General features: G+C 38.0%; 1 protein-coding gene across 1 annotated transcript in view; it reads left to right on the top strand.

The window, feature by feature from the left end:
- BZW2 (basic leucine zipper and W2 domains 2) overlaps window positions 1-15,581 on the top strand; it is a 58,831-nt gene extending 43,250 nt beyond the window's left edge. Inside the window, exons 8-12 of the mRNA XM_079711326.1 lie at window positions 4,134-4,304; window positions 6,418-6,564; window positions 7,720-7,858; window positions 14,310-14,432; window positions 15,116-15,581. Of these exons, the coding sequence (XP_079567452.1) occupies window positions 4,134-4,304; window positions 6,418-6,564; window positions 7,720-7,858; window positions 14,310-14,432; window positions 15,116-15,144 (609 nt within the window). The 3' untranslated portion in view covers window positions 15,145-15,581. The remainder of the gene's footprint in view (window positions 1-4,133; window positions 4,305-6,417; window positions 6,565-7,719; window positions 7,859-14,309; window positions 14,433-15,115) is intronic.
- Window positions 15,582-16,180: the final 599 nt, after the last annotated feature.

Raw genomic sequence — 16,180 nt, 5'->3', positions numbered from 1 at the left:
TTGATTATATTTTTACTTCTCTTTGTATTTTTCAAAGAAAATCAAGAAAAATATTTTGTCCTCATAATTCCTATCTGCTCCCTATAATTTCTTTCTGCCAGAAGCAACAGCTGTGCAGATGACAGAGATTGCTTCAAGTGAAATTGCTTTTACAATTTTAGGACAAACTCTAAAATTGCAGGACATCCTTGCCATCTTCTCTTTACCTAGTTTCTTATCTGTTTTCTCTTCCACTGTGTTCTGTGCAAGGGTGTTGATTCATGGGATAATTCCAAATCTGGCTCATTGTAAACTCTTGTATTTTCAATGACTTAAAATTCCTTTATCTCTTGAGGTTTACCTAAAATAGCCCTATTTGGGTCTTGGAAGTCTTTAGAATATGATAAAGAAGAAAAATTAAGTCTAGATTCTTGTTCATTTCTGCCACTGATAATACTTTTCATTTGACTTATATTTATTAAGTGCCTGCTCTGTGCCAGGCACAGTCCTAGAAGCTGTGGAGCCAGTAGAGACAGGACAGAAAAGTTTCCTGCCTTCATGGAACCTACTCTCTAGCAATGAAGGGTATATAGAAGTCACAGAAGACAAGTGAATAGGTTGCTGATGTGGGTGGAAGTTAATATGAAGGAATATATTCGTGTCCCTGAGTCTGTGGATTAGCTGTATCTTGGCAAGGCCCCAGCCCTTTCATTCTGGGTCCCAGGCTGAAGGAGCAGCTCCCATCTGGGCTATTCTGTCCTCATGGCGGAGGACAGGAACACAGGTGACTGAAGGGAGACATTCCGGTGCTTTAAAAGCTCACCTTCTTTCATCAAACGAAGTCACTGAGAAGCCTGGCGTGGGGTAGGAAGATTTAGTCCACTCATGGGCTACTTCTCCACCTGTGAAGACAGATACAGCAAGGAGGGTCTTCACTGAATACTTGTTTAAGGGAGATGGGGCAGGGGTGTGTGAATTATTAGGAACAAAGATACAATTACAACTTAACCACAAAAGACTCAGTTATTTCTTAAAGCATGGTTCCTTAAAGATGCCAATAGGCAGAGCTTGGTTAACTTAATTAGGTTACTTCATTAAAATTTTTTTAATGTATTTCCTTTTTTTTTTAACATCTTTATTGGAGTATAATTGCTTAACAATGGTGTGTTAGTTTCTGCTTTATAACAAAGTGAATCAGTTATACATATACATATGTTCCCATATCCCCTCCCTCTTGCGTCTCCCTCCCACCCTCCCTATCCCACCCCTCCAGGCGGTCACAAAGCACCGAGCTCATCTCCCTGTGCTATGCGCCTGCTTCCCACTAGCTATCTACCTTACGTTTGGTAGTGTATATATGTCCATGCCTCTCTTTTGCTTTGTCACAGCTTACCCTTCCCCCTCCCCATCCTCAAGTCCATTCTCTAGTAGGTCTGTGTCTTTATTCCTGTCTTACCCCTAGGTTCTTCATGACATTTTTTTCTTCCTAAATTCCATATATATGTGTTAGCATATGGTATTTGTCCTTCTCTTTCTGACTTACTTCACTCTGCATGACAGACTCTAGGTCTATCCACCTCATTACAAATAGCTCAATTTCGTTTCTTTTTTATGGCTGAGTAATATTCCATTGTATAACCTAACTTAAATAGGTTACTTCATAAAAATTTTTTTAATGTATTTCCTTTTTGAAAACACATATCATTTAACTGTTCTTACTAGGTTTCTTTGTCTACATATGTTTTGAACATGAAAAGCATAGGTAGCAGTTTCTACCAGAAACTCCATGAGGACAGGGTGGCTGTGCCTTAGAACCATGCCTGCCTGATATCATGCCCCCATCACTGGAAAAGGGAACAATGATCAAGACATTGGCTAGAAACTTTTCTAGGAGCTGAAGATATTGAAAGAAATCAAGCAGGCAACCTGTGCCTTTACGGGGCTTACATTCTGTTTCAGGGGTACAGGCAATAAACTAAATAAACAATTAAAATAATACGTGGTATAATAAAAAGTGAAAAGTGCTCCAAGGGAAAAACTAAATAGGGAAGCACTGGGGAGTGTCAGTGTGTTATGAGAAGGCCTCTCTGATAAGGTGACATTTGTGTGAAGAAGCGATCTATTTAGATATCTCCAGGAAGAGTATTCCAGGCAAAGGCAACAGAAAATGCAAAGGCTTTGAGGCATGGCATGTTGGGGACAGCAAGAAAGAGAGAGTATTTAGTAAGAGCAAAAATGTAGATCAGGTCAGAATCATAGCAGGTCCCCTATCATCTAAGAACTTCAACTTTTATTCTGAGTAAGATGAGAAGTTTTTTGGAAAAATCTCTGCAAAAACCTGCATAATGTGATTTTGGAGTCTTAACAGGATCTCTCTGGCTGTTGCATTGGGAGCAGATTCAGGAGGAAGGGCAGAAGTAGGGAGACCTTAATCTAGGGATGAGGTGATAAAGGTTTTTACCTGGGTAGGATTTTTGTAACAAATGCAAACTATGTTCCAAGTTAGTAAAGGTCATGATATGATTTATACTGATTTTAGCTCAGTTTAATCTGAATAATAATTTTCAAGATGTTATGTATCATTCATAAGGACTGTGGTTATAGTTCATAAAAATAAATTAAAAAACCACTAGTAACACGTTTGATGATGTCTTACTCTGAACATAACTTTCCATCAGAATTTGCAGTCACATTCTCCCTAAATTGAGTATTGAATGCCAGCACGAGTAACAGGGTAATTATTGCCTTTGGGGTCACACAGCTATGCCCTTAAATATTTCTGGCTGCATAATTTGGGTCAAGCTGCTTAGCCTTGTTGAGACTTAGTTTATTTTTGTAGAAAAATTTCTACTTTTTACAATTATGAGTAAAATGCCCACCACCTCTTGATTCATAGAAGAAACTCAAAATTAAACTAGTTCCCTGCCCCCCCAAATTTGAAAGCCCTCTTGAATGGTAGAATAAATATCAGTGACAACATTTCAGTCAGGTGTGAAATGTTTGCTTTAACATGAATGTGTGTTTGATAGCTGCTCCCACCAACTCTCTTCTGACATTTTGAAACTGATGACTCAACAAGGCAAATTATGGGATGATGGTACAGAGAATATTGAAATTTGAGTCATGACAGAAGCCATCTGGCTATGTCCCTATGCTTTGTGGCAAACTCGTTGCAGATCTTTCTTCTGAGATTTTTATTGAAGTCACATAGCCATTGGCCATCTATATATGCAAATCTCACCATCATAAAAGTTTGGATCTATTTTATACACTCTGCAGCAGTCTGAAAAGTGTGAGAGCTTTGAAAATTGCCTTCCTTTCTTAGTTGGGTGTTGGCGTCACATAGGGTTAGAACATGACTAAGTGTTCCTGAGACTCTGCCGAGCTGTGTAAGGTGAAATGGAAGTGAGGTGAAAATATGAGAGCAGCCGTGGTGTGCTGCTCTTTTAAAAAATTTCCAACAGAATTATGTAATGAATTGAAGAGATAGTAGGGCGGATTTAGATTAGATCTCGCCATGAACTTAATTTAGAGCCACCATCGTTAAGAGATACAACAAAAATTCCCTTTAGCTCTGAGCTGTGATTTTAGGATAATAGCAGCATTTTCCTTAATGAAATGCTGAATAGAGGTCCTTGAGATGATAATAGCCAATGTTGTTTTCCTCATATTATCTCAGATCATTTCAGCATTACTAAAACTGGCTTTGGTCTGTTAACTCATAGTTAAGGAAACAGTGTGGTTAATGATTTCAGTTTTTTCTAGTCAGTTTAAAATAATCCCAATGTTATTCAGGGTTATCATCTTATTTGTACTTAATTTAGCAAATTTAGCTCTGTTTTTGTACATGCTACACTTTGATTAAAGTAAAAGAAAAAGTAAATTGCAGTGCCAAATGAGTGCAGCTAGTTTATGTAAGTTGCTTAGCATTTTTTATTCTCTTTCTTTGTCAAATTGCCTAATTTTGGAAGGTACCTTAGCAGATGCTCAAGAAATATATCCGAGATTTATTCTTTTGAAAAACTCAATCCTTCTTCTTTTCTTCCAAATATGAGATATTCTAAGTGCTCTCTTAATATGAAAATGTTGTTCTTTACGCTTGCTGAAATGTGAATGGCATGTTGTATAACAGTCTCTCTTCTTTTCTCTCCCAGGAGCTCTTTCCAGTTAACAGACAGAGCGTGGATCATTTTGCTCAGTACTTCACTGACGCAGGTCTTAAGGAGCTTTCCGACTTCCTCCGAGTCCAGCAGTCCCTGGGCACCAGGAAAGAGCTGCAGAAGGAGCTCCAGGAGCGTCTTTCTCAGGAATGCCCGATCAAGGAGGTGGGGACCATGGCCTGACATCACTGCAAACCCGTTTAGCGAGAGGGATGATGTAGCCTGTGCAGCACAAGCTTTACCTCCCTTAAGGAGACCTCCCTTTGTTTATTGCTATGAACTTGAGGCCCTTTTCATACCATTTAAATGAGCTCGATTTCAAAGTATTGATTCAGACTCCTCCAGGATGTTCCAGAAAATAATGAGTATTTCCACACAAGTGACTTATTTACCAGGTTGCTATGGTTGTCAAAATGTTTCATCTGTTGAATAGATTTACTCTCCACTAGCAGTATACCTCGATTTATGGTGGTTTTCCCATTTTATTGCAGATTACATAATATGGTTGAGTATTGGGTTAATATATATAGGCTTTAATTTTAAGACAAAAAAGTGGTGATTTTGCATTCATATCATGGGTAAAGAGCAGTTGGACCAGTGGCTCGTTGGATCCCACTCATAATAGTTGCATATTCACATAACATAAATACTACCTTTTTGTATAGCTATCTTTCATACAGCTATGATTGTATCTTTTTTTTAAAGTCCTGCCTCAAGAAAACTTCCTATTTGAACTTTAAAAATTTTACATGATAATTCAAAAATTGCATAAAGAGTCCTTTCCTGGGCTTCCCTGGTGGCGCAGTGGTTGAGAGTCTGCCTGCCGATGCACGGGACACAGGTTCATGCCCAGGTCCGGGAAGATCCCACGTGCTGCGGAGCGGCTGGGCCCATGAGCCATGGCCGCTGAGCCTGCGCGTCTGGAGCCTGTGCTCCGCCACGGGAGAGGCCACAACAGTGAGAGGCCCGCGTACCGCAAAAAAAAAAAAAAAAAAAAAAAAAAAAGTCCTGCCTGAAGAAAACTTCCTATTTGAACTTTAAAAATTTTAACATGATAATTCAAAAATTGCATAAAGAGTCCTTTCCTTTTGCCACTTACTCCCAAGTCCCAAATCCTCACTATCCTGCATGCTCACAGCCTTGCAAGGTACCTTTTGCAGTTTAAGACTGGAGAATTCCAGACTGATGCTGTCCAGCAGGTGGAGGTGTTGGTCCTAAGTCTCATGGCATTAAGGTCAGCAATACAGTCCGTAATCTTTCTCCAAGCAAAGAACTTGAACATGATTTAACATGGGGGCATAAAAGCAAACCAAATAACACTGCAGTACCTTTAGGTGCAGAGATGTCACCTTTCTTTGCAGCTTTCCCCAGCCCAGCTGGGGGACTTGGACTTCCCAGTTCCTTCTGTTCTCAAAGGCTGCTTAACCCACAGCTGACCCCCCTGTACCCCAGGCCAGCAGGAAAGAAAGCAACGTATTTTCATTAAAAAAAAGGAAGGGAGAAAAATAGCTGTACTACTCACAAAGTAGTACACGTGAGATATATTGATATTATGGTTTTTAATAACTTCTGAGGCCCACACCTCTATTTGTGATTCTATTCAAAAGGAGAAAGATTTTTCCAAACAAGTTTAATATAAGATACACTGTTAGGCAGATTTTATTCCATACGATCAGGTTTTAGGATACATTTGCATATCTAAAAGTAATTCTGAAGGGAAGATAGCCTGCTGAGTGTTGCTGCTTTGATATGTATCATATGTAAAGTCTTTGCACTTTACAGTTTATTTACATGAGGCATGAGGATCATCAAAAGCGATAATTAAAGAATGAATTGTAGAGAATGCCTTGTACAAACCCAAGACATTTTTCAAGAGGTTTAAAGTTAAGGATCGGAAGTAAAAATTCACAACTCTATTGCCTTCTTCAAACCCCAGAAAGTCAAACTGGCTTAAATAATCTTTGCCCTGCTTTACTCAAAGGGGTTCCTGCCTGTAAAAGAATAGCCCCTAAGAAACCACGATTCTCTTTTTTTATTTTCTATTATCCAGCACCTCCTGGCCAGAGATAAGCCTATTAATTTTGGGACTAAAAATAAATCTGCTTTGAGAACAAATCATTGTGTTTTTCCTGCCTCTCGTAACTTGAGAGTATATACCAGGAAGGGAGGAACTGAGCAGAATATTTGTCTGCCCCTAACCTTTTACTGATCGGGCACAGTGAGAGGGGAACTCCCCATCTGTCTGTTACTCTCTGACTTCTTTTTTTGTGAAATTTAGGTGGTGCTCTATGTTAAAGAAGAAATGAAGAGGAATGAGCTTCCAGAAACAGCAGTGATTGGACTGCTGTGGACCTGTGTAATGAACGCTGTGGAATGGAACAAGAAGGAAGAGCTCGTTGCCGAGCAAGCCCTCAAGCATCTGAAGGTACAGGGTCCCAACAAGGCACAGTCTCAGCTGTGGGCCAACTGCAGCTCTTAACAATGTGATAGATGGGTTATAATCATAATTCCAATCATAATTGGCTCACACTCAGTCCACACTCAGTCCAAACGTACTTCCTAGTGTTTTTCTTTTCAAATTTACCACTACCTAAAACGTTTCAGATGTAAGAGCTTATGAAATACCTAAGGGTAAGTTCTTACTAGAAACAATGTCAGAAAATCCACAGAATAGTCATATATTCAATATTTAAAGGGAAATATAGTCTAACTATTGGTTCTCCTTCTACATGACAAAAATTCTTAATGAGTATTTTTTAAGTAAACTACAAGCTGACATTAGAATTTGAAAACTGAGTGGTGGAAGAAGTCAACTGATTGTGTAAATTGTATATTTTTGTGGGGAGATACATATGTTTTTGCTTTTATTGTCCTCTCCCTATAAAAGTGTCTTAAGACAAGTAGAAGACTTAGAGCCTGCCTTCAGAGTTTACACTTGAATTGGGAGGTCAACAGGTACCTAGTTTAAACTAGGTAGGATGTAAATTCAGATAACTCTCAGGATTTAGGAGGACAGAGCAGTGAGTAGCCTGTGCAGGTTAAGTTGACCAGGGAAGGCTCAGAGGGGGAGTTAAGTGTTGAGCTGAGTAGGTCTTAGAGAAAGCAATAGCCAAACATCAACAACTGGAAGCCAAGGTCATTTGGAACATAGGGAACAGTATGAACAAAACCATAAAGATGACATGTGGGGGGTCTGGGATGTTTAGGAAGGAGACGCCCACTCTTCCAGTGGAAGAGCCACACTTCAGTGATGGAGGGGTCACAGCAGCCCTGGGAACCTTTGGAACTTAGGGACTCTGTCTTATTTTCACAGGACCCATTAGACAGACACAGTAGCATAGCAGTTATCTTTAATATAGTCAGAATTTCATATTTGGTTTCTTTTAGTGGGTACAGTGAGAGAAATCTGATAAGGTGCAGGGATAAAAAATTCATTTTGATTGGTCACAGTATTAGAATAAGATAATCCTCAAAGTGAAGATTTTCTAAGCAAACCTCCAGATTATTGTTATGATTCAAGTGGTGTCAGCCCTGCACCTCCCACGAGAGTAAATGGTTTTACTCCCCACTTCTGTTCCAGCAATATGCTCCACTCCTGGCTGTGTTCAGCTCCCAAGGCCAGTCAGAGCTGATCCTCCTCCAGAAGGTTCAAGAGTACTGTTATGACAACATCCATTTCATGAAAGCCTTTCAGAAGATCGTGGTTCTTTTTTATAAAGGTGTGTATCTATGTTGTCCTGCCACTATGTTTCTATGTTTTGTTGAAGCTTTTCGAGGGACAGAGTAGGGGGTGAGTCAGAGGGGGATATAGGTTAATGATAGTCTTTGAGTTTTAGTGATGCAGCCACATTATGTAGAGAGAGAAGGTGCAAACACCGTAGACGTGCGTGGCCTCAGGAACCAGCCTGATTAGGCCCCTGTACACTTGTCACTGGTGGAAATTGCTAGAAGACTGGTGATGAACTAATAATTTTGGTGGGGAGGGATGGTGAAAAAGACTGTAATTACAAAAAATAAGGTCCGTTTTGGGATTGTAAGGATTAGCTATAACAGCGATGATTACCAAATGTTTACATATAGTATGTTCATACCTTTTCAGATGCCATAAAGCTGACTTTAAAATTGCTGAAATAATTAGCTTTTCACTTTGTATTTTAGTTATTTGACCCAGCCATTCTCCTGTTTTCCAAGGAAATGGCTATTTTTAGAACTTCACATTTACTGTCTTGTTATTGTATTTATAAGGATTAGGTTGCCATGACAACCGGCACAGCCAGTTTATTAAAAATGAATGCTATTAGGGTTTTTTTTTTTTAACATCTTTAGCTATTAGGGTTTTAACTGATCTCAATCTCTATACCTATAGTATATGAAAAAAATGATCCTGAACTCTTCTTTGGTCTAGGTTTCTGTAGTTTTATGAAGCGGGGGGAAAGGAGCACTTAAATGATATGTTTTGAACATTATGTTTATTAGAAGTTACTGCTATCTTAAATGGCATAACACAGAAAAGGCTAAAGTATAAATTAATACCAACCAAATGTTTCTTTTCTTTTTGATGTGTTCTTAAATTTGTCTATCTTGAATGACAAGTTGGGCATTTGGAATGTAAACATTTTACATTACTGATTACTCGCTATTTCTAAAATGTTTCATAGCATTTCACAAAGAGTTTTAACTGGCTCTCCAGATTCTTCAAATGCATACATCTTGCCCACAAGGGTTTGGGTCATCTTTTGCTTTCTCAGCACTAAGGTATTTGGCACAATTTCCATATCAGTGGGAGACGGTGATGACTGCCAAGTCCCATTTGAAATTCAGTAATAGGTGTTTTTCTGTGGCCAGATCTGAATTCGCCCTCTTGGATGTGGTCATGAGATAGCAATGTCCTAAAACTAGGGCTTAAATGATACCCAGGGTCATGAGATAGCAATGCCTTAAGTCTAGGTGACCCATCAGAACCAAACCTGCAGGTCCTATGGCCAACCCACCTATGGTACCCAGGAGCCAAGAAAGAGGAGCAGCCCCCCGCAGCCGGTGGCCATTCTGTCCACACTGGCCACGGCTGGCCCCATTTTAAACTGGTAGAGAGGTCTGTGGGATAGGTTTCACATTTGCTTCGTGAGTGGTCAATATTTTCCACTACAGAAAAGCAAACTGTTTATAAACTAGCTTTCTTGTTGTTTAGTAGCCAACCCAACCAAACAGTGTCTCTTACCAAATCCTTGTTTTTAACTGAGATGTAGTTGTTTGAGCCTCGTCTGCAGCAATACCTCATTTCATGATTATACTTAATTCAAAAAAACAAAAAATAAGCTACTTTTTATCAGTAAAGGCATTTAAGTGGTATATAAACTATCAAAATCCTATTCTTCAAATTTCTCATTTTAACCATTAATGAATGCCAACATCCTTCCCCATTAAACTTTTTATAACAACTATGAACAGCTAGCAAAACTGATTGCTTTATTTCCTATTCTTCAGCCCCAAATGCTAAGGAACAGTGACCTGAAATTATCAAATAACCAAGCAAAAAATAATAATAATAAAATAAAATAACCAAGCAGTGGACCCTGAGAAGTAAAAAGAAGAGGCATTAGCTCTTCCTTAGGCCATTGGGTAACTAGGTAGTCAGCTTTTTTAAATAGATTGTTTCAGTTAGTAAGGTCTGTGGCAAGTATGAGCAGGCCCAAGGGAACACAGGGGTTAAGTGTCAATAACAGTTTTATTCTGGTTCAGTTATTTGGAAACGAAATCAGGAAGCTTTTACAAATGGAAACCTAAACTATATCACTGAAAAGTTAAAACTAAATGTCATTTTCTAGGTAATTTCATAATTTTCCACAAAATTATACATACAGGCTGCTTTTTTTTTAGTAAAATAATTGCATTTTTTCTCTTGAGAACATGGAACCCCCAAGGAATGATTGTTCCATACTACTGTTAGGAGAGTTACTGTGTTTACCTTCCTTTTTGAATAATAGTTTTTACTTTGACCTTATTTCATCCAACAAACACTTGTGCACCTGGAGACATACATTTCATTTGTTTTTATGAGGATTTGGGTGCTCTTGTTGTGTATTTCATATGCCTAGGAAGGCTTGAGGACAGCATGTATTAAAGCACTCCTTTCCCAGTGCTCGTGTGCATGTGACTCACCTGGAGAGCTTGTTAAAACAGATTCCCCAAGGATTCTGATTCATTGGGTACAGCATTGGGCCCGCAAATTTGCGTTTTAACAAATTTCCAGGTGATGCTGTGACTGTTCATCCAGGACCACTGGTCTAAAGGGTATCGGATGCGAGAAGGGACAAATCCCATGAACTATGGTAACATGGTTAAGATTATACTTATCATTAATTCCATACACACATATACATTTTTCAAATATCAAATAGTGTCTTGTTTGTTTCTTTTATCTAGTGATGTGGATCCCTTGACATTTTGCTTTCAAGCAGGTTTTCAAAAATGTAATGGAGGGCTTCCCTGGTGGTGCAGTGGTTGAGAGTCCACCTGCCGATGCAGGGGACACGGGTTCGTGCCCCGGTCCGGGAAGATCCCACATGCCATGGAGCGGCTGGGCCCGTGAGCCATGGCCGCTGAGCCTGCGCGTCCGGAGCCTGTGCTCCACAACGGGAGAGGCCACAACAGTGAGAGGCCCGCGTACCACAAAAAAAAAAAAAAAAAGTAATGGAAATCATTTCTTCTTTCCCATTTTAAGTCTCTATTACATACACCCACCTTACTGTATTTCCAGAACTTGAGGATAACAGAAACATGAGGGTATGATTCCTCATGTCCCCTTTGAAAACCTAATTACTTAAATGAATTATATTATTAAAAGATTTTTAGATGTTTTATATAAAAAACAGTGGAATAAAAATGAATAGACTTTAAATAATAATGCTTTTCGGCAATGAAGGGAGCAAGTGGTGATTGGTCACTTAGTGAAGATTTACTTTTTGTACTAAAATCTAGATTTTTATATTTCTAAGGCAGTAGGAAAAATAGTAAATTCATCACTACTTTTTAAATATCACATTATTCACTTTCTAAAATAATTTTCTTTCTTCCTGAAGCTAAGTACCATAGTCTCAGCATGTAGGTCTGAAAAATATATAACTACCTTCTCAAGTACCGTTAGTATCTCTATCATGGCTTTTATTGTTTGCAGATATTTCTTAGGTTAAATTCTGTTCCTCACGCACATTTTTCTAAAAGAAGTTTCTTATTCTTGTTCTAAAAAAAAGGTTATTTGCCTTCTCAGCATATAATGCCAGCTTTCTTAAGGAAAATTATTTTTGACTTGTGTCCCTATGTGACACTGCTAATAAAAAGTACTGAATTTTCTAAGTTCCAAGTGACACAGTGTTAAACTTAAATATTTAAATAACTAACGTTACCTAAAACTTTGCAGTTCTCAAACCACTTTTACAATATTGTCTCTTTGACCCTCATGAAAACCCAAATTTTGAATTATAACTCTACACATTGAGACATATTTAGTTTTTCTCATCAAGTTCATCCATTTGTACATTATACATTTATTGAATGCAAACTAGATGGCAAGTCTTATGTTATTAAATGCTGGGAATGAGATGCTGAACAAAATAGTCCTTGACGTCCTAGATTTCAGAGTGTAGAAGAAAATCAAGAATCATAATCACCCTGTCCGTGGCTAAAATAAAGCTCGTACAGATAGATGCTGATGAGGAGTGGAAGGATGATAGAGGAGGGGCCCCTAACTCAGAGCTGAAGCTAACTTGGAGAAAGAAAAAGGAAGGCTCTCAAGGGACACAAGTATTTCACCAGAGATGATGAAGAAGTTGGCCACATCGAGGGGAGAGAAGTGTACTGTAATGTGAGGGGGTTCTGTGCAATCGTAGAAAGTCTTCCTTTCTTGCTGTACTTTTACTGACCCTCCGTATTCCTAGTATGCGTTTTGGGAGATCCCAACACTTTGTCATCTTCATCTCCCAGTTATAATGAACTCCTCTCCCTACTTTTCCTTAGTGGGAAAAAAAAGTTCTCTTTCTTCCTCATTTGTCAAGGACTTCCTTCCTTTTTAGATTAGACTTCTCCCTACACAAAAGTTGACTTTCTTTTTGGTGTTTGTGCTTTGCCGCAGAGTTGCCCTGTGTAGGTGCTTATGTCCCTTCTTTCTTATTTTATTCCCCTGGGACTAGAAATTTGGTCCTGCAGGTGTTTATTACTAAATTAGCTTCTTCTAAGAACTCAGCTCTGCACAGTTTGTCTGATTTTCAGTGGATGAGACCTCCTATAAGTTTTACTTATCATGTACTGTCCTTTTCACAAGTAGAGTCACTGACAAGGATTCTAGTAGTTGCATGGCCTCTTTCGGCCTCTGGGGGGCAATAAAACTCTCAACCTTCAGAGAAAGAGCTCTCAACCTTCAGAAGGAAAACCTGAGACAGAGTATCGCTAAACTACACTCTCCGTTGCCTTTCCAACCTGTACATTGTGTCATAACGCGATTCATTAAGGCGAGGAGAAAAAAGAGAATTTCTCTTTACATGTTTAATTCTATGTTTTGTTTTATAACATTAACAATAGCAGTTATATAGTACATGCATATAATTTATAAAACAAAAAATACACATATGTTATGTGTACACACTCAAAATTTTCTTACTGATAGGGGAGCATGATCAAAACAGTTTGGAAATTATTGGTCTAAATCACAGGCATTTTAAAGATGTCATAAAAACAAATTACGTAAAAGGGACTTTAAAAATCCATGTTTAAGCTAATTAGCATTCCTGAAAGGTTTCCGCAAAGCCATCTTACCCAGTAACAGGTCAGTTCCTTGAGCTGTAAAGCATCTGCTCCTCATTGGTATGAAAACTGGACTTTGATGGCAAGAGGTAGAGAATCCTTTCATCATTGTGAGTGGGGTGTGTGGAGCTGGAAGCACAAGAAACTAAAAGATTAGAAGCTAAGAGTAATCCCTTAGGGCTCCTGATTATAATTTTTATGTCTAGTCCTTATATATGAATAAATCCAGACTTCCTTCTTCCTTTGCAAAATGTAGTGTATTTAATGACCAAAATAAAAAATAAAACAAACTTTATATTTTCTAAAACCAATCATGTGCATTTTTAGTCAATTTGACCTCTTCAATTGAATCCAAGAGCCAATTATTAATTTTATAACAACAAAGTTTTTGTTATGAAAAGATCATTGAGGTTTTGAATGAAACCAGTATCAAATCCTTTCTCTTGTTTTCATAAGTTAAAGGTATATTTTAACTGCAAAAACATCATTAGAATGATTTATCAGCATTTGCAATGGATTGGGCAGGCGTTGGGGACAATAATAAACCTTTTTATCTGTATTCCATCTCATTTCCCACACCAAAATCCCAAAAGATAACCCATTAGAACATTGGCAAAGACTGTAGGCTATTGTTTTCATATTCCCCTTTCTATTCTTAACATTAAATATTCTAAATTAATGGTAACTTGAGGATATCAAGGCATATTTGTGGAATTTAGAGTTCTAGGTAATAGTTAATAGATAACACTTTTTGTTTCTCTCCTAACAGTGTACAAGGAAAACATTACTCATGTGATTTAGATATTGTGCTGTAGGAAAGTAAATTTAGGACTTAGTGATAGAGTAATGTAGAACTTAGGATTATGTGTGTATTGGTCCCATGGTACACCCAGGAAGCTCATCATTATATTTAATTATTAACATTATTATTGCATCCTGTCTACGTTTTTTTCATTTGCTTTTTTTTTCCTCCTAAAGTAAATCCTCTTAAAAGACCAGTCATTTGTTGTTGCTGCTTAATCAAGATGTGTTTGCAGTTGGTGGCAGGACACAGAGTGTTCTGAAATGCTGGACTTGATGATTCATTGGCAGAATTACAAAATAACCTAGTTTCCTACCAGCAAATTAGCACTGTGAGATTTTCAAGTCCCAGTACCGTCACCATCACTACCCTAACTACTAAAATACACAGGGCACTGTGCTGTATGGAAATAAGCTTGGTTCTTGTCTTCTGATAAGTTTCAATACGAATTTCTTTTATAAAAGAGCTTTAATATTTGAAGTGATTGCTTTCTATTAAACTATAAGATATGAAGTTGCTTTAAAACGTGACATGTATGTAGTAGCTTTGAAACCTTTGATTTGAAATTGCAGCTGATGTGCTGAGTGAAGAAGCGATATTGAAATGGTACAAAGAAGCACATGTTGCCAAAGGCAAAAGTGTTTTTCTTGACCAGATGAAGAAATTTGTTGAGTGGTTACAAAACGCAGAAGAAGGTATGATTCCATTTAACAACTCTGGTGACCATTTAGCAAATCCTTTCTCACTATAATTCAAAATAGCTCCCCCCTCCACAGATTTTTCTTGCCTTCCTAAAACTAAAGTTCTGAGGTGTGTTCCATAGCAGACATTTTGTCCACCTCTTAGCCTTCCTTTCTGAATCAAGGCAATGAAAACTTCTGCAAGATAAACAAAACAAAACCAAAACCTCTTAAATTATTCCTAATTTAAGGGACAAAGAGGAAGAAATAATCAGCAGCTGTGAAAGGAAAAAAAATACATTTGGCTTAATCACATTTATGGGATTATATCGATTTTTATAGCACCTTTACCAGTTGACTGGTATTTAAAAGGGCAATACAAGTTGGAAGAACGATAATGATGAGACTTAATCCAACTAAGCATGAAAAGTTGCAGATCTGGAAAAATATAAATAGTTTTAGTCACCAATAATATTTCTGAGCATGTTGCATTTTTAGAAAGGTAATTTCGTTTAAAAGCAAAAAGGAGCAAAAGTTTGCTGCCTGCCCTCATATATGACTCTCTTACCTAGTAAATGGATGCCTAGGCAAAATGCCTTTTTTAGTGGGGGAGGGAGATAGAGTAGAAACTCTTTCATGACCTTATTTAAAGGTGTCTCAGAAGAAATGGCCTGACTTTTCTCTTTCTTCTCTCCTAGAATCTGAATCTGAAGGTGAAGAAAATTAGACGGCTCAAGAAGCACAATACCTAGGTCACCACACAACACTCTTACTGGGAATGCTGAACCATTTCAGAAGAGAAACTTGGCTTCTGTTTTCACAAAGGAGGAAAAAAAAAGTAGGATAGGCTTCCCTTGTGCAGAGGGGGAAATGGTTTTTGTTTTTGTTTTGTTTTTAAATGGAGCCCTGAGGCATCAGCTATTATACTTGGGACTCTACCTCTCACTCACTATATGCTAACTTAAAGCCATTCAACAGGGAGTCCGGTAGGTGTCTGAAATTAAATACTCCACAGACTCCTCTTTTTTAGCTGTATTTTTCAGGTACTGTGTGGTGAATGCCCCACTGGTGTCTATTACAGGGCCACTTTGGTAGTTGTGTATCTGCTCGTGTATGTGATTTGACAAACAGTTTTTTAAAATAAATGGCTTTTTAAAAATCTGGGCTTATATTTTCAGAGCTTTTATTTCTTTACTGTCCTGACTTCTTACACAGATGACATTTCAGTGTTAGGCTTTTTTTCCCATCCAAAATGCTGAATTGTTCTTGTCTACGAAAACACTTCTGTTCCTTTTATCATCATAACTAATACACTTCACTTATCTTTGTAGTGAAATAGAAATCAACCCCAAAATACAGGCACATAGCAGTAATACCAAGAAGTGATATTATTAATAATAATTATCATCTATATATGAGAATGTCATTTTCATTACACCTGAATGACTGGAAGTCATAGGATAAAGAGCTTTAAAAGTATTAACTCATCTACCCCAATATGGGACAGTGCCCTGGAGATGAAAACCACATGGTACTAAACAAAGACCATTCTAGAATGCATTGCCTTTATAGCATAGTCCCTTGAGAGAAAAGCAGGAAACCGAAGGGAGGGGTATCTGATTTCTTCCAGTCCATCCGTTCACGGCAGGTCTCCATCATCTACCTATCCTTCCACCTATCTAAAAATTAGAACTATGAAGTTAAACGGTAGTCACGTTATAGAGTGCATATGTAATGTGTTTATTTGAAGTGAAAAAAATGAT

Source organism: Hyperoodon ampullatus (genome assembly GCF_949752795.1).
Source record: "Hyperoodon ampullatus genome assembly, chromosome: 9".
Classification (NCBI taxonomy): Eukaryota; Metazoa; Chordata; class Mammalia; order Artiodactyla; family Ziphiidae; genus Hyperoodon; species Hyperoodon ampullatus.
Note: the sequence above shows the minus strand (reverse complement) of the source record. Positions and strands in the feature narration are given on the sequence as shown.